Source organism: Serinus canaria, chromosome 4 (assembly GCF_022539315.1).
Source record: "Serinus canaria isolate serCan28SL12 chromosome 4, serCan2020, whole genome shotgun sequence".
NCBI lineage: Eukaryota > Metazoa > Chordata > Aves > Passeriformes > Fringillidae > Serinus > Serinus canaria.
The window spans coordinates 26,690,017-26,710,013 of NC_066317.1; the positions used below are offsets into that span (position 1 = coordinate 26,690,017).

The following is a 19,997-nucleotide window of genomic DNA, read 5'->3' on the forward strand; positions in this document are numbered from 1 at the left end:
ATCCCCACCCAGCTGTCCCCCTGGGGCTTCTGTCTCTTCTTGGGCTGGGGACAAGCAGGTGTCACTCCTCAGCCACTGTGGTGGGAGAAATGCCAGCAGCAGCTCATGGGATTGCAGAAGGTTTTGGCACATCTGTGTATGGGGAGCGTGCTGGGTGGGTGTGGGCAGTGAGAGGTGCCCTTCCCCCCGCTATACAGGATGTTGCTTTGGACCTGAGGGGCTGAGATGTCCTCTGTGGCCCTGCCTGCAGGTCAGTGGCTGCCGATATCTCCCTGCACTCGCTCCTCCCTCTCCGCAGCTGCTGGGCTGGCAAACATTAGTGCCCTCAGTGCCCTGCCTCTTTCCTTTTCCTTCCCGCAATTACTGAGGGAGGCCCCGAATCTCCCTGTCCTCTGCTGTCACCCTCCTGTGTCACTGTCCCAGCGTCACCCTCCCGGCACAGAGCAGCAGGTCTTAGGTGAGACGGGTGTCCTGGGGTGCCCTGTGGGTGCTCTGCCCATGCTCAGCTGCACAGAGCTGCATGCTGCAGGGGCCAGAGTGGTGGGTTTGGGGCATGTTGGGTTTGTGTGCAATCAGCACCCCCAAACCTTCCCCTGCTCTATGGTCTCCTGCAATCTCCCCAGGGACTCAGTTCCCTGCTCTCCAGGGGTGCTTGGGCAAGGGAAGAGGTGCTATTCTAGTCTTATCCCTAGGTCTGGGTGATGCTGACACACTGTTGTCACTCCTGTCCTTGCTGGGGCTCTGGGCGTGCTCCTGTCCCCGCAGCTGGGACCCCTGTTCCCAGGGGTGTGTGCAGCAATGGCCGCGGTGCCCTCTGGTCTGTGCTCTGGTGCTACCACTGCCGCTCCTTGAGCAGGCACAGTGCCAGGTGACCGGGCTGCCCTGGCTGATGGCCGCTCCCTGAGAGGGAGGGGGTGGGCCCTCCCCTCATCAGCCAGCCCTGCCACATGTCCCTGTCCCCAGCAGGATGGCCAATCCGGACCCCTATCTGCGGCAGCCCTGGATCACAGTGCACGGCATCCCCATGGTCAGTGCCTTTGCTCACAATTGGGAACGGGTTGACACCTTCCAGAGCCACCCTGAGGACATCGTGGTGGTCACCTACCCCAAATCTGGTGAGCATCCCCAAGGCAACCAGATGTGCTGGCACTGGGTGGGCAAGCGTGTTGGTCAGCTGAGAGCCACTGCCTGGGAGTATGCAGCACATTTAAGGGCTGTCAGAACAGGGTTGTGTAGGATTTACCTTTTTCCCCGTGGCATCTGGTTGAGGTCTGAGGGATTGTCAGTGCTGAGACACCCAATGCTGCCCTGGCTGCTCCCCTTTATGGGTTCCTTTCCCCAGGCACCACCTGGGTCAGCGAGATTGTGGATATGATCCTGCAAGGCGGAGATCCCGAGAAGTGCAAGCGGGACATTATCAGCAAGAGAGTGCCCATGCTGGAGTTCTCTGTGCCTGGGAAGATAGCAGCAGGTAGTGAGGTGCTGGGGTACCCCACAGGGGCAGAGTCCCAAGGGTCTTTGCCAAGGGCCCACTGAGGAAGTGCTCTGGGATCCCCCAGGAACAGACCTGCTGGCCACCATGCCCTCACCCCGCATAGTGAAGACTCACCTGCCGGCACATATCCTGCCCAAATCCTTCTGGGAAAACCACTGCAAGGTAATGCCCAACACTTGTCCCTGCTCTGGAGGGAATAGCAGCAGTCCTGTTCCCCGGAGACAGGACTTCCCACTGCTCCCTCCAGCATCTTAAGTGTTCATGGGAGTGCTAGAAGCTGGAGTATCCTCCCTGCTGGGGGCCCTGGGGCTGTCCCTCATACATTCGTGGCCCATCTGCAGATGATCTATGTGGGACGCAACGCCAAGGACGTGGCTGTGTCCTACTACCACTTTGATTTGATGAACAAGTTGCTGCCGCACCCCGGGACATGGGCCCAGTACCTGGAGAAGTTCATGGCTGGCAGAGGTGGGACAAGGCATCCCTGAGTGCATGCAGGGGACCCTGCAGGGGACTGTCACCTACCGGCTCCTCTCCCCATGCAGTGGCATATGGTTCCTGGTACGACCATGTCAAGGGCTACTGGGAGCGCAGGAAGGATCACCCCATTCTCTACCTCTTCTACGAGGACTTGAAGGAGGTGATGGGGCAGGGGGGATGGTGGTGTGGGGTCTGGGGGTGGCAGGAGGGGTGAGTGTTGGCCTGTGTCGCACAGGACCTCCGCCGGGAGGTTGCCAAGGTGGCCCAGTTCCTGGGGCAGAAGCTGTCGGATGCAGCGCTGGACACCATCACCCAACACACGTCCTTCGAGGCCATGAGGGACAACCCTGCCACCAACTACACCAAGATTCCCTCCGACATCATGGACCACAGTGTGTCGCCCTTCATGCGCAAAGGTGAGCGGCTGCGGGGGGTCTGGCGCACTGCCTGCCCCGGCCCCTGCTGAGCCCCATCTCTCCCGGCCACAGGCACCACCGGGGACTGGAAGAACCACTTCACCGTGGCCCAGAACGAGCGCTTTGACCAGGACTATGCACAGAAGATGTCAGGCACCGACCTGCGCTTCCGCACTCAGCTCTGAGGGGATGCTGCTGGATGCCCCCCAGATCCGCCCTTTGTTGTGGTGGCACTGCTGCCGTTCCTTCCCTCCCCTGGAATTGATGGAGAGAAATAAAATGTGTTTCCTGGCCCTGCCATGGAGTGCTCACTGTCCTGAGCCTCTGCTGATCCCCACCCAGCTGTCCCCCTGGGGCTTCTGTCTCTTCTTGGGCTGGGGACAAGCAGGTGTCACTCCTCAGCCACTGTGGTGGGAGAATTGCCAGCAGCAGCTCATGGGATTGCCAGACATTTTGAAAAAACTGCATGTGGGGAAGGGGTTGGCTTCCTCTCCACCCTCACAAAGCAGGATGTTGCCTGGGACCCGTGAGGAAGAGCCGTACTGGTGGGGCTAGAGATGTCCTCTGTGGCCCTGCCTGCAGGTCAGTGGCTGCCGATATCTCCCTGCACTCACTCCTCCCTCCCTGCAGCCACAGCGTTGGTAAACATTACTGCCTCCAACGCCCTGCCTGCGCCCTTAAAAACTGCTGCTGTCACCCTCCCGTTGTCACCCTGCTGGTGTCACCATCCCAGCGCAGAGCAGCAGGTCTTAGGTGAGAGTGGTGTGCCTGGGTGGTCTGTCCATGCTCAACTGCACAGAGCTGTATGTGTGGGGGTCCTGGGTGGTGAGTTTGGGGTACTTCAGAGTGCAATCAGTACCCTTAAACCTTCCCCTGCTCTGGGGTCTCCTGCAATATCCCCAGGGATATTGAGAGGGAAGCAAGGGCAGTGTTTCATTCATCCTTGCTCCCCAGGGGTGCTGAAGCAAGGGAAGAGGTGCTTGCTCTGGGTGATGCTGGCATGCTGTTGGTTGCCCTGTCCTTGCTGGGGCTCTGGGTGTGCTCCTGTCACTGCAGTTGGGACCCCTATTCCCACCACTGGGTGCAGTGATGGCTGCGGTGCCCTCTGGCGCTATCACTGCTGCTTTCCAGACAGGAATGATGTCCGGTGACCAGGTTGCCTTGGCCATTGCAGCCTGCCTGCTTTACCCCCAGATCCTTCCTGCTTCAGCAGCAACTCTCCCACTAAAACAAGCAATTGGCAGGATGACTGGGAAAATCATAGGGAAAGGCTTGCCATGGGAGCATGAACAGCAAACATTCATGAAAAGGTGGAATGGAGAGAGCAACTCCTTTTTGAGCTGCTCCAGATGAGTGTCATCATGTCCATACCCATGGGATTTGTAGATTTGCCCATCACCACATCATGCAGCTTTCCCTGGGAGGGTGGACAGATGCTGGCAAGATAGGAGTGTGCCACATCTGCAGGGAGCCTGGGCAAGTCTGCTGCTGCTCCTCACTGACAAGCACAGGGTGCAGCACCTATTCTTTCACCAACAATGCAGATTCCTAGCAGGCACACCAAGCTTGGCCTGAAGCTTCTCTCATTTCTTTAATGTTTTGGCTTTGCAGAGTGGAAATGGCTCCCGTGCCAGCCACCCTGATTGCTGCTGTTTACCTGCCAAGGTGCCCCTGCAGCATTACAGCAGCAGTGAAGAGAGTTCATAGAATCTTAAAATGAATCAAAAAATCCAAGTGCCTATAAACCTGCCCTGCTTTTTTCATCCTGCAGTGCAGGAGGTAACATCCTAACAGTGCAAAGGTAAAATGATACAATTTAATCAAGAAAGATAGTCATGGTGAGGCAATTTCATCTCATTAACTTTCGCTGGAGTTGCCCTATACCCCGGGGGATTACAAAGCACATGTGCTTTTACTGAGTGCAGGCACACGTGACTTTGCAGAATTGCTTAATCCTGTCGCCTCTGTGTGTAGGGATGAGTCAACTTTGAAATTTTCCCAATCTAGTATACTCCCTTCCCCTTGCCAATCCACCCCCTCAAAAAAAAAAAAAAAAAAAAAAAAAAGGAAGCTAGTGAAGACTTTTTAAAGTTTGCTTTCAGACCAGAAGCTGCTTCATTGCATTAAGTGAAAGGGAAAGCACAGAGTCATTTGGTGCTTCTTCAGGGCAAAAGCTTCCCTTTTCCACTCTGGCCCAGAATTTCTGAGGTGCTGGCTGGCATGGAGGTTTCCTAGAAATCAAAGTGCCATGCACACTGCAACCCCCAGCCAGCCAGCACAATGGTGAAGAGACCCGTGTGTGGAAAACATTAGTTTGCATTGCCTAACTTTTGCATGAGGGCCTTAGCCTTGAAAAGCCTGTTGTTTTTTAACAAGGCTGGAGGTTGCATCACTGTCTGCAGCACTTCTGTTAGTAATGTTAGATGTGTGAAATACAGACACTTAACACCATTGACTTTCTTCTGCCCCACTTCTCTCTCATGTGCTGGATTTTGTACTTTAATCCTCTCAAAATACTTATTTTCTCTGATCTGAGTAATCTGAGTATCATCTTTAGAGCTGGCTGTGGAAACAAGACAATTTAACATCTTTGGTTCCCCTAGCAATTGCTCTCATTGCTGTGGAGGAATTTGATATGAAGGGGTTGGAAACAAAAAACAAGTTCCCATCTAAGTTTTTATCCAGGGAAGTGGTTACAGCACCAAGCCTGACAGAGCTCAAGAAGCATTTAGACAATGTTCTCAGGCACATGGTGTGATTCTTGGGGCCATCCTGTGCAGGGGTAGGAGTTGGACTTCAATGATCTTTGTGGGTACCTTCCAGTTCAACATATTCTGTGATTCTATGATCTGCTCTAGCCCATATATACATGGACTTTCATAGTCGCTGGGAAAATTATAAGTTTCTTATAGGACTTAATAAAATAAGCTACATTAGCCTGAAAAAAAATCTTACTCTGGATACAGAGGTCTGTGGAGAGACTGTAGTGAAATTCCTGGCTGTAAGGCCAAATTATGGTTGAAACATGCTGGCATAATAGTCCTGGATTCTGAGGGTTTAGAAAAATCCCTGTTTAATATTATGGACAATACGTAAAAATCATTGAAATGCACCTTTAGATTCCTATATTTTCAGGTTATTATACACTCGCCTAGATCTCCAGAATCAAGAGCCACAGAGCCAACACAGGTAACATACCAACTTTAGGAAATTTGCACAAACACCAGCTTTTGAAAACCTCTGCAAACAAACCACAAGATTCACTCTTTGTTCCTGTTGACAGTTTATATACATATCTACTATGTAAAAAACAATTTTGTTTTGCCACCTGGGACCCTAAAGGGAGCAAAAAAAGTATTTTTAGCAGTCAGACACCATATTTCTTATCTCTAGCATACAAAGTCTTCTGAAGAACCTGGCTCTGTAACAACATTATAGTATATTCTGGCAAGGGAAATACCATCTCAACCATTAAATTCCTAGAGCATAACAAAGCAATGGATAAGTACAGAATACATGCCTTGTTGCCATCATCCCGTATTTTATTACTTCCTCCTTTTGAAAAGTCCAGTTCAGAGGGTAACTTACTTAAGCTCCTTCTGCCTGATAACCCATCCTGCTGAACAGCCCTGGCACAGAGGAGAGGAGCAGCAGGGAAAAGCAGCAAACAGGTGTAGCATATTGCACCTTGCAACTCAGAGCACGATGTTCATGTGCCTCAGAAGACTCTGCTAGGTAAGAGTTTTTTGCTGCATGGTATTTGTTCCCCAAATTGTGTTGGATGAAGTGTTTCATTGTATGTGTGGGTTTTAGTTGTCATTTTGGCTCCAGGTGGTTAAAGAACTGCTTCCAGGCATGGTGTTTATATTCAAGGCACAACTTTCTAAGTGAGAGCCATCCCAGATGATGTAGGTTTTGCTCTTTAGCACCTTTAGGGCCCAGAAGAGGCCCAGACCCATGTTTAGACATCTGAACTGAGCCCACAACATGAGCAGGTTGGTGGTGATGTGTCACAGGCAGTAGCAATGAACTCACCCATTGTTGTCTGGGAGCAGTTGGAAGCTACCAGTGTCCTATTAGAACAAATTGCATGTTATTATTGGCATTATCATCAACCAAAGGAAGGATTTGTTGACTTCTCTCAGCTTAAGAAATATCAGCATTTTTAGCATCTCACTGTGAGGAAGGATGACACTTCCAAGTCAGCCCTGTGGCCTCTTATTCCTTGGCCTCTGGCATTGCTAGTTCATGGAAAAAATGCAAGGGATTTGTTTGAGTCTCAGGGCTGTCATGCAGGGGACTGGCTCCTTTGACAGCAGGGAGACTGCTGTCATCCTCCTAACAGGAGAATAGAACTCCCTCAGTGGGAAGCTAACAGGGTAGAAGGCAGAAAGGGAAAATATATAAATCACCGAACGTATTTTTTTTTCAGAGCTCAGACAAAACACAGGTTATAAAGGCACTACCACTGCAACAGCAAAGTCTCACTTCTGCTAAGAGTGCCAGGAAGGAGCCATCAAACACAACACAGAGGTGCAGAACTCCCAACTGGAAGGGAAAATTCCCAAACTATCTAGCCCTTGACGCTGCCATGGCCATGAAAACAACCGGCTCAAAGAAATACCTCCAGCTGCTCCTTTTTCAGGTTGCTCTTCTAGGGCCTGTCTTCTGTGGGAAGATACTGGTTTGGCCAACAGAAGGCAGCCACTGGATGAACATGAATGTAATGATACAGGAGCTCATCCGCCGTGGGCACAGCTTTACCATCCTGGTAGCCAATGCCAGCCTCTTCATTGAACCCAGGCCTAAGACCACAGAGAAGTTCGAGATCTATAATGTGCCCTATGGGAAAGATTTACCTGAGACCCTGCTTAATGAAATAGTGGATCTATGGCTCAACAACAGGCCAACCATCTTGACCTTCTGGCAGTTTTACAAGGAGCTGGGAAGACTGTCCGTAGGCTGGCAGGAGATGAACAAGATGATGTGCGACGCAGTGCTGACCAACCAAGAGCTGATGGCTCGTCTGCATGGCTCTGGCTTTGACCTGCTGCTGTCAGACGCCGTCACCCCCTGTGGGGAACTCGTGGCTCTCAAGCTGGGCATTCCCTTTGTCTACTCGCTACGTTTTTCCCCAGCCTTCACTCTGGAAAGGCACTGTGGCAAGATCCCAGCCCCACCATCTTACACGCCTGCATCCCTGTCTGAGCTCACTGACCGCATGTCTTTTGGGGAGAGAGTAAAAAACTTTGTGTCTTACCACCTGCAAGACTTTGTTTTCCAGAGCTACTGGGGACATTGGGATGCCTACTACAGCAAGGTCTTAGGTAAGCCTTCTGATACTTCACTTCTTGTTATACAGTCTGTCCTTATGATCTGCAGGGCTAGGAACCCACCAGGGTTGCAAAGTCAAGAGAAGGGTCAGCAAGAGTTTGTCACTATGTCCCTAAAAAGGAGCTGAGCCACAAGCAGGCAGGGTGCTGTGCTGCTATGCCACTGCATAGAGACAGGATCAAGGTCATTCCAATTGACGGATTTGACTTTTGTCATAATTGTAGTGTGGAGTTTGATATGACTTCCGCACCATACAGGGTGCTCAGCAAGGGCGACTGCTTGCACAGAAAGCAGCCAAGAACAGAGCCATTTTCCTCATACAGAGGACCATAACAAGGAGGCGAGAGCTGGTGAATTACAAGCCAGTCTTGTCACCCTCAGCAGCAATATTTAAGTGCATTGTGGCTTTGTAATAGACTTCACTTATGTCACTGGTCATATAAAACCAATTCTCTCTGCACAAAACAAGTTTTATTTAGAACATACCCTCCTACCCACAAAGCAAACTGAAAACAACGAACCTTTCTCTGCAGGCTTTTCTTCTGCGCTGTTTTGAGTGATCAGGTAGAAAAACATGTTTATTATTAATCACATGTCATTTCTACTACTTTCCCATTGAGCTCTTCAAAAAGACCTCTTGCATAATTCTCAGGGTTCAATTGCCTGCAAATACCTGCATGATGCAAGACTCCACAAGTACACCAAGCTGGTGTCATGTGTACAGTACATGAGGTATCTCAGTTTGGCTCCTCACAGTCCAGCTGTTTCCATAACCTACATTTTTGTCCCAGAAAGGGAGTCTAGTCTATGTACGGAAACCATACTAAAAGCCTTGGACGACATTAGGAAACCATTGTGTAACAGCACTGGGCAGAAACTCTGTAGCAATGATTTTTTGCACAGAAAAGAGATCTTACAGTATTCCTTAACTGCACATCAGGAGGGACCATATAAATTAAACTGTTTGATGGATTTTCTAGTTCAATTTATAGTGCATACTTGGCTCTTAGTGGCAAGCAGGAAGCCTGCACTATCCACTCCTGGTCTCCCATGGTGCTCTGTAAGAGGTAAGTTCACATGAGGATAGTCTTACTCTGATATTGGAGTAATTTGCTGTGTAGTTTCATGCATTTGACATGCAACTCTTGGGCTGCAGCGCTGGATCAACACTTTAGTGTGCTCTAAAGGAATGTTTAGTGGCTTTATAAAAGCAAAAAGTTGCCCACACAGTCAGCGAACATCTTTGCTACCTACCCAGCTGTGTTTCAAAGATCCAGAAGAGTGAAGAAGTCACCTCGTCTACCAAACAAGTAAAACGGAACCTGTAGTCAGATAGGCAGGAGGGACGGGATTACCAACAGGATACAATCCTTGCTGGACTGAGCCCCCCAGGGCTGAAGGCTCTCGGCTGCTCCAGAGGAGTCACATCTTTCAGCTTCAGCAAGCTGTTTACCACCAGAGGGTGCCAGCTGGTGCCAGTCACCTTTTCTGTGCCCTAGATAAACATGCTATTATACATGCCATTATCCACTACAGGATTTCACACCACCTTCCTTTGGCTCCCTGCCCTCGGGATCAAGGCAGTGTCAACTCCCAGCCCAGTTTAGGAGTGCCACTGCATCCGGTGAAGGAAGGCCACAGAGGCATTGCCACACAGGGCAGGCTATGGCAGGGAAGGAGGTGGCTGTGCTGGTGCTGCTGGCCGTGCTGGGCTGGGGGTCCGGGGGGAAGGTGTTGGTCTGGCCAGCTGACAACAGCCACTGGCTGAACATGGAGCACATACTACAAGAGCTTGTGGCCCGGGGCCACGAGGTGACTGTACTGCTGCCTTCGTGCTTCCTCATCGTCAATCCCACCCAGCCCTCACCCTTCCACTTTGAGGTGATTGAGGTGCCAATCACCAAAAAGGAGATGGTTGACTTAATGGATAAAACATTTGATTTTTTTTTTAATGAGGAGAAACTGCTACCTATCTGGAAAGCTACTTACAAGATAGCTCAAATCATGCTGGAAATGAAGAACGTAACCAAAATAATTTGTGATGGAGTTGTGAAGAATGAGGTCCTGATGGAAAGACTGAGGGCATCTGCTTTCGACCTCTTTTTGGCAGACCCACTGTTTCCCAGTGGGGAGCTGATTGCTGAGAAGCTGGGTATCCCCTTTGTGTATACATTCCGGTTCTCCATAGGCAACACGGTGGAGCGGCTCTGTGGAAAACTCCCAGCACCTCCTTCCTACGTACCAAGCACCCTAAGCAGCCTAACAGACAGGATGACCTTCTGGCAAAGGCTAAAAAACATCCTCGGCTACACTTTGCAGGATTTCGCCTTTCATTACCTTCTCTGGGCAAACTGGGATCAATACTACAGTGAAGTTTTAGGTAAGGCTTTCTCTTTCCAGAAACTACATCTGCTGTGCACACAAGAGTAAATTCCCAGAGATGAGAGGTAAAGGGACAAATCAGGAGCAAGACAATCCCAAATTCACCCTCCTTCCTTCAAAATTCCTTCATCAAGTCAAGCAATCCAGGCAAGTACAAACATTGCCTGTTAATCCTGATCTGCTGCAGTGGTAGAGCTAAGTCTGTACAAGTACTTTCAGGATATGTAAAACAGTGCTAAAGCACTTGAAACAGAGCTCATTAGTCATATTCACAGATGAATCATGACATAAACTAAGAACAGTAAAATACTATATACCCAAAAAACAATAGTACTTTTTCTCCCATAGCACACTTCTTAATTGCTACCTTGTCTCAAAATTAGAGGCAATATCCTCCTCTGGATCTTTAAAAATACAGGAGATTAGATGAGCCCAAATTCACAGTGATAAAAGGGCCTCTGCAGAGACATGATTCCTTGCTTTTCTGAAAGTGTCTGAAAAACTATTAGTTATATTTATTTGTAAGTGGTTTTTAATTTTTTAAAAAATAATAGTTGCATAATTGTTTTTCCATTTTTGTTCCAGGTGATGCTTAAAAGGAAACAGGCCAAACATATGCATTGCTAGTGGGGAGATAAAATGGGTATTTCAATATGAGACTTTAAAGTGTTTTTATTTATATTTCACTAGTAAGATGTAATTCTGATGAGAGAGCTAAGTTGTTAAGTATCCTACTCTTAGAGTCTCTAGCAGTGCTTTTGTGCCGCTTATCATATTATGATGACAGAGACTAGAAAATCTTGTGCTGGCTGGAGCACAGTTTGGCGTCTGTTGTGTAAGTCTCAGAGCTGTTTGGATCTTGTGGTATCTTTTTTTAATGTGAACTGCATGGTTTTGCATTTAAGGCTCCATGTGCAATACCTGTTTTGCTAGCTTGCATAGGCTGCATGATGGATTTGTGCTGAGAAGAGTTTTGATAATCTAGGGATGTTTTAATTATGGCTGAGCAGTGCTTACAGAGTGTCAAGGCCTTTTCTGCCTCTCAGCCCACCCCACCAGCGAGGGGGCTGGAGATCCACAAGAAGCTGGAAGGGGACACAGCTGGGACAGCTGACCCCAACTCACCCAAGAGATACCCCAGCCCATAATGATTTTGTGCTCAGCAATATAAAAGATATGGGGGAGAAATTTGTCAGGGCTGCTGTTTCACAGGGACTCACTGGGCATTGGCTGGTAGTGAGCAACTGTTCTTTTTGCATCACTTGCTTTTCTGGCTGTTTTCATTTTTTTTTTTTTTTTTAAGTTGTCTCAGTCCATGAGTTTTATAACTTTTGCGCTTCCTTTTCTCCTCCTACTGTGGGAGATTCAGAGGCTCTCTGGTGCCTAGCTGCCTATCAAAACTAAACCACGACACAGGGAAAAGGCTTCTAGTCTTCACATGCTGCAAAATGCACTTTGTGGTGATCAGATAGGAGCTGCTGTAATTTTGAGATCAGCTGTGGCTCTGCAGGACACTCCAGAATGGGATTTACTGCTTGCCCAGCCCTCCCATGAGTGTTTTGTGTTACGACATCCCCTCTGGCCACGTTTGCCAATCTTGTCACGTTTTCCAGTCTTAGTCACCAAACAAACGCCACTTTTAATTGGTTGGCTCTCAAACACTTGCACAGTGAAGCCGTGAACTGCTTCCAGTTCAGTCAGACCAGAGTCGTACATCAAATGCTGAGATGCTGGGGCCAAAGTTCCCCTGGCTGCTCTGGGCCTACACATGCTGCTGCAGCACTGTTTTTTGTGGGAGGGTGGTGGTCTGGCCCACCGATGCCAGTCACTTGATCAATGTGAAAGTGCTTCTGCAAGAGCTCGTCCTCCGGGGCCATGAAGTGACTATACTGGTGCCCTCAAGCAATCTGCTCATCAACTACCAGGACACCTCCTCCCCTTTCACTTTTGAGGTCCTGCAAGTCCCCTTCAGCCAGGAGACCCTGGATGCCTTCATGGAAGACTTCCTCAATTTCTGGATGAATGAAGCCTTTAACCTCTTCCCCTGGGAGATCATGTGGACGGTGAAAGAGCAATTGGAAGTCTTTACCAATATGTCAAAGCAGACCTGTGACACCTTGGTGATGAACCATCACCTGGTAGCAAAGCTGCAGCAGGCCAAGTTTGATGTTCTGATCGCTGACCCCCTTCTGTAGGTGGGGAGCTTGTAGCAGAAATCCTAGAGATCCCTTTTGTCTACAGCTTCCGCTTCTCAGAGGGGAATGTGGTAGAGCGGCTGTGCGGTGGGCTCCCATCCCCACCTTCCTATGTGCCTGCCAGCACAATGGGGCTGACACACCACATGTCCTTTATGGAAAGACTACAGAACTTCATCTTTTACATTTTCACGGATTTATTTTTCATGAAGTTTTGGCGAGATGAATGGGATGGGTACTACAGTAATGTCTTAGGTAAGGCAGGTGTTGAGTAGTTTCTCTTCTTGCTTAGGTTGTGCCTTTTGAATGCTTTGGGACCACCATGTTGTTGTCTCAAAATACTCTTTCTCAAAGGCCAGCAGAGGTGGCAATCCTGAAGTATCTTGCAACTCTGCATAGTGCAGGATGCTGAGTGTGAGTTCAGAGTCTCAACAATAAATGCTGTCACCTTTCCCTTTCATCCACCATTCAGAGTTTGAAACAGTCTCCTTAAACTACATACATACCTGAAAATTTTGCTCCAACATAGTACAACTCAGGTATGACTCAATATTTACAGAGTTCCTTTTAGTTCAATGGACTTTGAATCTTTTCCAGGGTATCTAAGTTTAGGCAGATAACGAATGAACAGCAAACACAAGGGCATCTCTTCTATTGCTTTCCAATCTTTTCCTGCATTTGCAAAGAACGCCTCTGTATTCTGAAAACTAGTCCCTCTTTGCTGGATTTAATTTTTTAATACCACATAAAGATTTAATTACACCTTTATATCACTCTACTTGTAATGCAAACTTAATTTTCACTTCAGCAACTTTATAACTGACTCACTGCTCTCTAATTTAAATATAAATAAAAAATTAATGGTGCAGATTATTATCCTGATCAAGCAGTGTAAAAGATGCCCTACAGATATTTTTTATCTTGCTGCTTATTTAGGTTGATTCCTGCTTGCATTAGGCAGGCTTTGGAAAACTATTTATCAATACTTCTAACCCTTTTATGCCCCAGTTTCACTTTGTGGAGAAAATACTGGAAAGAAGACTTGCAACATCTACCTAAGAATATATATTGATGGATTTCTAGAAATATTGGATTTTGCATAAAATTACATTAAAAGTATCTATGAAGGTGGTCAAATTTTCCCAATATGTGTAAGAAGCAGCTGACCCAGTCCTCAAGAACACTAGAGATGTCTGAACCTGGGTTTTATTGTTATCTGAGCAGTCGCTAAATGAGTGACCATTTGAAAAATGCTACAGAACTTTGTTTAAAAACTTTCCTCCTCCCTGACAGATAATCATCACACTCTGATTCATTCATTTTTTATTTGGAACTAAATTTTCTGTGATTGTTCTCTTTCCCAAGTGTGCTCTGTTTTTACTACAAGCACAGGTAATGATTCAGCACTACAAGAATTGCACTTCTATATCAGATACTAAAAGCTTCTCACTTGTGTTTCTCTAAAGTAATCCTGAAGGTTCAAAATCCTTTTAAAGATTGTACCTTGTGCTCCGGGCCACCTGCTAAAGCTGAGCACAGGACAGGGCAGGGAATAGATCCAGATTTGTTGATGTTTTCATTTTATGCATGGTTTGATGAACTATGCTGATTGGGAGTGTGAAAAGACAAAGGTAAGGGTCCTGTTTCACAATCCAGAGCAAACAAGGTCACTGCAGTGCATGTTGTAAACCTCTTGTACCTTGTCCACAGGAAGGCCCACAACCCTGTGTGAGACGATGGGGAAAGCAGAGATTTGGTTAATCAGAACATACTGGGATTTTGAATTTCCACGCCCTTTCCTGCCCAACTTTGAGTTTGTCGGAGGACTTCATTGCCAGCCTGCAAAACCATTACCAAAGGTATCCCAACTTCAGTTTTCTGTTGGCTAGTTTGTTACAATGACTGTTTCCCTCCCTGACAACCACACAAGCCCTGTCCTGGGAAAGCTCATTCTTATTCAGCATCCATCCATACTTGTCCAAACTGAGGGCTGGTTTACAGTCTGCTGTCTTAAAAGAGGATAGCTAATGTCAGCACAGGGTAATAGAGTGTCTGTTTTAGGAGAAAATAGGTGCTACCTCAAGGTACTTAAATGTAATATTTAATTCTAAGACACAGACTTGCAGCCCATGATAACATTGAAATACCTGATGCCAAAAGGCACTGTGACAAGACAAATTCTTTAGGTAAAATGGGGTGAAAAAGTGCAGAAATAGATGAGTGATGAACACTTTTTGTATTATACCTTAGTTTAAGACAGCTTAAAGGGAGTAAAGCGCTGAGAATCTCCAGCCTATGCTCTCTGTGAACTGAAGTAATCAGGTGGAATTTGAAATTCCCAAATACTGAAGATGACAACACAACAAACTCTGGTGTAGATTATCTTTCCTGCAGGAGCCTTGGAGAAAATAAGCCATCTTCAAGTGCAAGTTGTCTACTAAAAGAAACCTTCTAACTCTGTTCCCATTCCCCTGTAGCATGGGTTGAGCTTGGAGAAAATGGATAACCAATCTATTTTGCATGTTACTGCTCCAGTTCACATGATACTAACTAATAACAGGAACAGAAAAACCTGGTCTGATTTGTAGATGATGTTTTGAGCAATGTGGTGCGTTGTAAGAAATGAGAACTGTCTGACCAGCAAAGTGACAGCACCAACTTGGTGAAACTGTGATCAGGATGCTGAAACATCCTCTCAGGTTTCAGCAGAGCTATGTAATACTAAGTACTTGTTCCAGTAAAATCCAGAACCAGGACTATGCTAAGGAGAGTGTCAGAGTATGACAGGCCTGCTCATGATAATGCCAGTATTCGTTCCTGCTGCTTGAAATGAATCCTGAAACTGGCTTTCAAAAAGACAAAGCATCTGTCACCTGTCTCAACTTGTCCTGCTCCTTGTTTGGGAGAAACCGACTGTTTTGCACAGGGCCAGGTCTGTCTTTGTCAAGCCCTTCTGATAGGAGGTGCTCACACCACCATCATTTCCTTAATAAGCTGAAAAAGTTATGCTCTGTATTCACAGAAATCTGTGTAATCTGAATTGTGTAATTACCCCTGGTATGTTTTCTGCCTCTCCTAGGAAATGGAAGAATTCGTTCAGAGCTCAGGGGAACATGGTGTCATCGTATTCACTCTTGGGTCAATGGTCCACAGCCTAAGTGATGAAAAAAGTAATGTGATTGCCAAAGCCCTCAGCCAGCTTCCACAAAAGGTGAATTTCTTTTCAAGCCTCAAAGAAGTTGCCTTGTTTTTTTCATTCCCTTTTATGTTTGGAGTGGCCTGATCTTTACCTGCATCCCTGCTGGATGTGATAAAGCCAGGAAGCTGGGCTCTCTCAGAGAGACACACTACTGAGTTACTTCATGGGGAGTTCTGGTGTTTCACCTCCTCTGAACCAAATGACATGGAGGTGCATCTATGGGCCAAAATACAAAAATCACTCCATGCATTTTTTATGATTAGCACATAATAACCAGTCAAAGAGTTCAAGTGCAGCCAAAGCTATCTAAATTCTGGGAAAAGGTATATGGGTTTGAGATAAAGCTCTAAATTATATGTAATAATTTAGAGAGGCATATCACATGCACCGTGTTTATCTTATTCTTCCTTTGTTCAAGGTTCTCTGGAGGTACAAAGGGAAAAAACCAGAAACTCTGGGCTCCAACACCAGGATTTTTGACTGGATACCACAAAATGACCTGCTTGGTAAGACTGTTTCTATTTGGGATGGATTGCACACTTGGAAAAACTGTTTCCTTTTTTCTTTCCACTAGAATGGTTAATTCTAGCCAGAACCATGCAAGGCTTGTGGACACACTTAGTTTCACAGCTTAAGCTGCAGAGCTTTGCTCTTGGGAGCCTTTGTTTCCTAAAAGGCTCTGACTTAGAGAGCTTGGTGGCAGCTGTCTGAAGAGCTCAACTGCCACCAATCAGGAGTAAATACCAAAGTAGAGATGTACTCTGGAGTTGGATTTGGCCTCTGCAGTTCATTTCTAGAACTCATTCTTCAAAATGCTTGACTTAAGCAAGGCTGAAGCCCAGGGCTGTTCTGACCCTGATACCATATGAAAACTACAAGTGCACAACAGTGGAAGGGCTGAAGTAACTGGGGTAGTCTGGAGGGACATGCTGATTCACATGTTGTGTTAAAATAATTAAAACTGTGTTAAAGCTATGTATGCAAGTTCTGCTGCTGATCCAGAAGTCAGAGCTGCTCCCTTCTCTAGCAGCACATTGGCCCCTCTATGCTGTGTTCGGATCCCAGTGAATGGAGCCTGCCACAGCTGCTGTAACACGCCTCTCTCTTCTGTTCCAGGCCATCCCTTGACAAAGGCCTTTATCACACATGGTGGGACCAATGGGCTCTATGAAGCCATCTACCACGGGATCCCAATGGTTGGGATTCCCATGTTTGCTGACCAGCATGACAACCTTGTCCACATGGTAGCAAAAGGAGCTGCAGTTCAGGTAGATTTCAACACAATGAAGACACAGGACCTGGTTGATGCACTGAAGACAGTAATTTACAATTCCACGTGAGTTTTGTTCTTGCCTTACAGTGGCTGAGGTTATTAAAATCCTGGGCTGTTCATGTGAGAAATGCTGCTGGCTCTTCTGGGAATTAAAAATGCAGAGTAGCTAAATTTGGATTTCAGATAAAGGCCATCTTTCCTTTCTGAGAATCAGCATTTCTCAAAAAGGAGAGATCAGTAATTTGGCTTTTCCTTATAGCACATTTTATGAGTGCTTTGAGAAAAATCATTCTTGGAAACTTCAGAGGAGCTTTTGAGAGTTCTCTGCTAGTATAAATCCTCTGAGGACCTAATTCTAGTTTTAGTAGGTCTTAGCTGCCTGCAGTCATAACAGTTTTTTCTCCTGCCCCTGACTTAGCAGTATTCTTTGGTTACTGTACCTATCAGTCAGGACTTAGAGGAGAAGGAAGCCCAGCAGCTGGGATCCTTTGCTAAGAATAAGACCACAGACAACGGGACTGGAAAAATGCAGAAGTCCTCAATCTTTAGCAGCAACTCCCATCCAGTGTGAAGGACAGGTGTGTTCCTTCAAGTAAAAACCTGCAAATTCCTGAAGCAAATGGATCAGCACTGATGGAGGTATTGAGTATCTGAGGGAGTCAGCCATATTGGAGGTGATATGTAACAACCTGGATAGCAGCTGCTACATAAGCCTGACACCACAGGGTCTGGAACCCCCTTAGGTAAGTTGGGATCAGCTTTCCTTGCTGCACCCCCTCCCAGCCTCCTCGCTGGTGGGGTGGTGTGAGAGACAGAAAGGGCCATGACTCAGTATAAGCTCAGCAATAAGGAAAACATCCTTGTTGTATCAACACTGCTTCCAGCACATACCCAAAAAAATAGCCCACACCAGCTACTATGAAGAATGTTAACTCTATCCCAGCCTAAATCAGCACACTCTATTATACTGGAATAGAAATGCTGCAAATGCTTCCCTATTGTTTTTTTTTAAAAGGAGTATCTGGAATAATTTTTATTAACTGTTTTTTTGCAAAATACTGGCTTTCTCTATTACTATTCTTAATCCAATTTTACACATACAGGAATAAACTGGAACAGTTTTACATATATTTAAATAAGATTGATGAAAGTAAAAGCAGGGCTGTCTACCTTCCTCAAGAGGACTGCCAGGTGCTAAATGGTTTATGTCAGAAATAAATGAAAAATCTCTTTGGTTTTTCCTTTTGTTTTTTTTTTCCCCAGCTATAAGGAAAATGCTCTGAAGTTATCCAAGATACAGCACGACCAGCCTGTTAAGCCTCTGGACAGAGCTGTCTTCTGGATTGAATTTGTCATGCGTCACAAAGGAGCAAAGCACTTGAGACCAGCTGCTCACCATCTCACCTGGTACCAGTACCACTCTCTGGATGTTCTGGCATTCTTGTTCACCTGTACAGCCACTACTGTCTTCATTCTTTTCAAGTGCTGCCTATGTTGCTGTAGAAGATGTGGCAGGATTGCAAAGAGGAAGACAGAATAGACACCTTGTTCCCATCTCTCCTAGGCTGATTCAGCAAGGCATTTATGCACATTTTTTGGTGAACAAGTTTATTGGGATGTGTTTTAAGCTGGGCATATCATGAATACACCACAACAAAGCTGCTGTGGGGCACAGCTGCTTGCTTAGTCAGCAAATTCCATCTTGTCTAAATAAAACTGAATTATAGTTGCTTTATCCCTTGAGACCATGTTAGCTGATCACACATGGTCCTTGCCATAGTAATTGTTGCTCTATATTTTCAAATATCTCAAATATTTTGGTATATTTCATAAATTCAGCCTTGCCCTATGAGTCTGCAACTAGGCTCCTTATCCTAACTCTGTCCTCTCCTCTAATGTTATGCAGGCTTGATAACTGTTTAACAACCAAAATGCTTCTTCTGTCAGAAAAACTCCTGACTGGACAGTGAATCCAAGATCATGGGCTCCTAAAAAGTGCCCATCTAAAAGGCAACAATCATGAAAACTGGGAGCTGCAATTGAAAATGCACTGACTACCTGGGGGCTGAGGGGAGATTAGAATCCTAAGACCGCCATAAACATTACTTTCCTGGGAATCATTTCTCTTTCCCATTTAGTCAGGAATTCCTACTGCACAGGCCATCATTCTAACTGCAACATTGCAGGGGTGTGAAAACCACCTCTGTCAGGAACTTGCCCATCTTAACCCCCAAATGCCTCTGAGCCATGCTAATTGATAAATGCAGGAAAACCTCTAGAGAGGGAACTTGCAAAGAAGTAACATTCCATGTGGGAACAGCGCAACAGCCACTTGCCTTGCCTGAAAAGCTGTAGAGAAAATAGTGCTGCACTTGGGTCAGACAAGAGTGGTAGTAAACATAGTAACTCTTCAGGTGTTAAAGATGCCTGTAAAATGCTGCTAGTCCAGGCCTCCTTTTCCAGGTAAGGTTATTTCACTGCTGTGCCAGCTTACTCAAGAAAAAAACCTGCTCAAATTTTAACTGATATTTTTAAATACTCTGGAATTGTTTTCAAACAGAACATGATTATTTGTTTACATAATAAAATTCCTTATGCCACATCAACTTTTTTATTAGCATTGTCATGTTTCAACATCAGCTTAAACTTCTTCATACTAAAACAAGTACAAAAGCTCAACTGTTTCCAAACTATAGAGGGGTTACAAGAAGACTACTGCATCTCATGGCAATTTCTGGTACACTGTTCCTGTTGTCACGATGGGATCATAATCAGGAATATGCACAGCGAATATAAAGGGGAAGTGCATGACACTAAGGACCCAAACAGAAAGGCGTTGCTGTAACTGTTCAGAGAGCCAGGTGGGTTCCTGGGCACAGCTCCACCAAGCTGGATCACTACGAGCTCCTCTTGCTGAGATGTCAGTATGGATGCCAGAAGGCCAGCAAGCCTCCCAGCATGCTGCACAGGTATTGGTCAGACAGTGCTAACAAAGGCCACTGGAAACAGGATAGATGGGAAAAGCTGGACAAAGTGCCCCACAGTCCCTGTAAGGAGGTGCTTCATTTCTGTAACCTACTCAGAGTCATTTGGCTTATCTAGTACTGAATTTAAAAAGCAAAACAAACAAACAAACAACGCCCCCAAAAAAGCTCAAACAAAACCAAAACCACCTCTTCATTTTAGAGTCTGTATATAATGCAGAGAAAGATATCAAAGAGTG

General features: G+C 46.3%; 3 protein-coding genes across 13 annotated transcripts; all 3 read left to right on the forward strand.

Annotated features, from left to right (window-relative positions):
- Positions 1-210: 210 nt before the first annotated feature.
- Positions 211-2,689, forward strand: LOC103825396 (sulfotransferase 1B1-like). Of its 3 annotated transcripts, none has more exons than XM_050974244.1 (8): positions 350-457; positions 967-1,115; positions 1,343-1,471; positions 1,560-1,657; positions 1,837-1,963; positions 2,041-2,135; positions 2,211-2,391; positions 2,464-2,689. In XM_050974244.1, the coding sequence occupies exons 2-8, from the start codon at positions 968-970 to the stop codon at positions 2,574-2,576; spliced, it is 891 nt and encodes a 296-aa protein (XP_050830201.1). In that variant the 5' UTR covers positions 350-457; position 967; the 3' UTR covers positions 2,577-2,689. The 3 variants fall into 3 exon arrangements, with proteins under 3 accessions (XP_050830200.1, XP_050830201.1, XP_050830202.1); XM_050974245.1 differs by having other exon boundaries at positions 364-457; positions 964-1,115; XM_050974243.1 differs by lacking the exon at positions 967-1,115 and having other exon boundaries at positions 211-457.
- On the forward strand, positions 434-19,380 carry LOC103825989 (UDP-glucuronosyltransferase 2A2-like). Of its 9 annotated transcripts, none has more exons than XM_050974240.1 (9): positions 3,075-3,144; positions 5,527-5,580; positions 6,824-7,718; positions 9,473-10,105; positions 14,013-14,161; positions 15,382-15,513; positions 15,920-16,007; positions 16,618-16,837; positions 18,038-19,380. In XM_050974240.1, the coding sequence occupies exons 3-9, from the start codon at positions 6,983-6,985 to the stop codon at positions 18,312-18,314; spliced, it is 2,235 nt and encodes a 744-aa protein (XP_050830197.1). In that variant the 5' UTR covers positions 3,075-3,144; positions 5,527-5,580; positions 6,824-6,982; the 3' UTR covers positions 18,315-19,380. The 9 variants fall into 9 exon arrangements, with proteins under 9 accessions (XP_050830196.1, XP_018782305.1, XP_018782310.1 ...); XM_018926762.3 differs by lacking the exon at positions 9,473-10,105 and adding an exon at positions 6,019-6,126 and having other exon boundaries at positions 3,084-3,144; XM_018926764.3 differs by lacking the exons at positions 5,527-5,580; positions 9,473-10,105 and adding an exon at positions 6,019-6,126 and having other exon boundaries at positions 3,056-3,144.
- Positions 11,830-12,540, forward strand: LOC127059595 (UDP-glucuronosyltransferase 2B16-like). The gene has a single exon (XM_050974246.1). It carries the CDS (start codon positions 11,835-11,837, stop codon positions 12,300-12,302), a length of 468 nt encoding a protein of 155 aa, XP_050830203.1. The 5' UTR covers positions 11,830-11,834; the 3' UTR covers positions 12,303-12,540.
- Positions 19,381-19,997: the final 617 nt, after the last annotated feature.

What these genes read in the sequence shown, in the direction of transcription:
- LOC103825396 (XM_050974243.1), top strand. Translation starts at nt 226, where the DNA reads ATGTCCTCTGTGGCCCTGCCTGCAGGTCAGTGGCTGCCGATATCTCCC. An exon ending in CACAGAGCAGCAGGTCTTAG is followed by an intron (nt 458 to 1,342) that starts GTGAGACGGGTG and finishes TCCTTTCCCCAG; the next exon opens with GCACCACCTGGGTCAGCGAG. An exon ending in GAAGTTCATGGCTGGCAGAG is followed by an intron (nt 1,964 to 2,040) that starts GTGGGACAAGGC and finishes CTCCCCATGCAG; the next exon opens with TGGCATATGGTTCCTGGTAC.
- LOC103825989 (XM_050974240.1), top strand. Translation starts at nt 6,983, where the DNA reads ATGGCCATGAAAACAACCGGCTCAAAGAAATACCTCCAGCTGCTCCTT. An exon ending in ATACTACAGTGAAGTTTTAG is followed by an intron (nt 10,106 to 14,012) that starts GTAAGGCTTTCT and finishes CCTTGTCCACAG; the next exon opens with GAAGGCCCACAACCCTGTGT. An exon ending in ACCACAAAATGACCTGCTTG is followed by an intron (nt 16,008 to 16,617) that starts GTAAGACTGTTT and finishes CTTCTGTTCCAG; the next exon opens with GCCATCCCTTGACAAAGGCC.
- LOC127059595 (XM_050974246.1), top strand. Translation starts at nt 11,835, where the DNA reads ATGCTGGGGCCAAAGTTCCCCTGGCTGCTCTGGGCCTACACATGCTGC.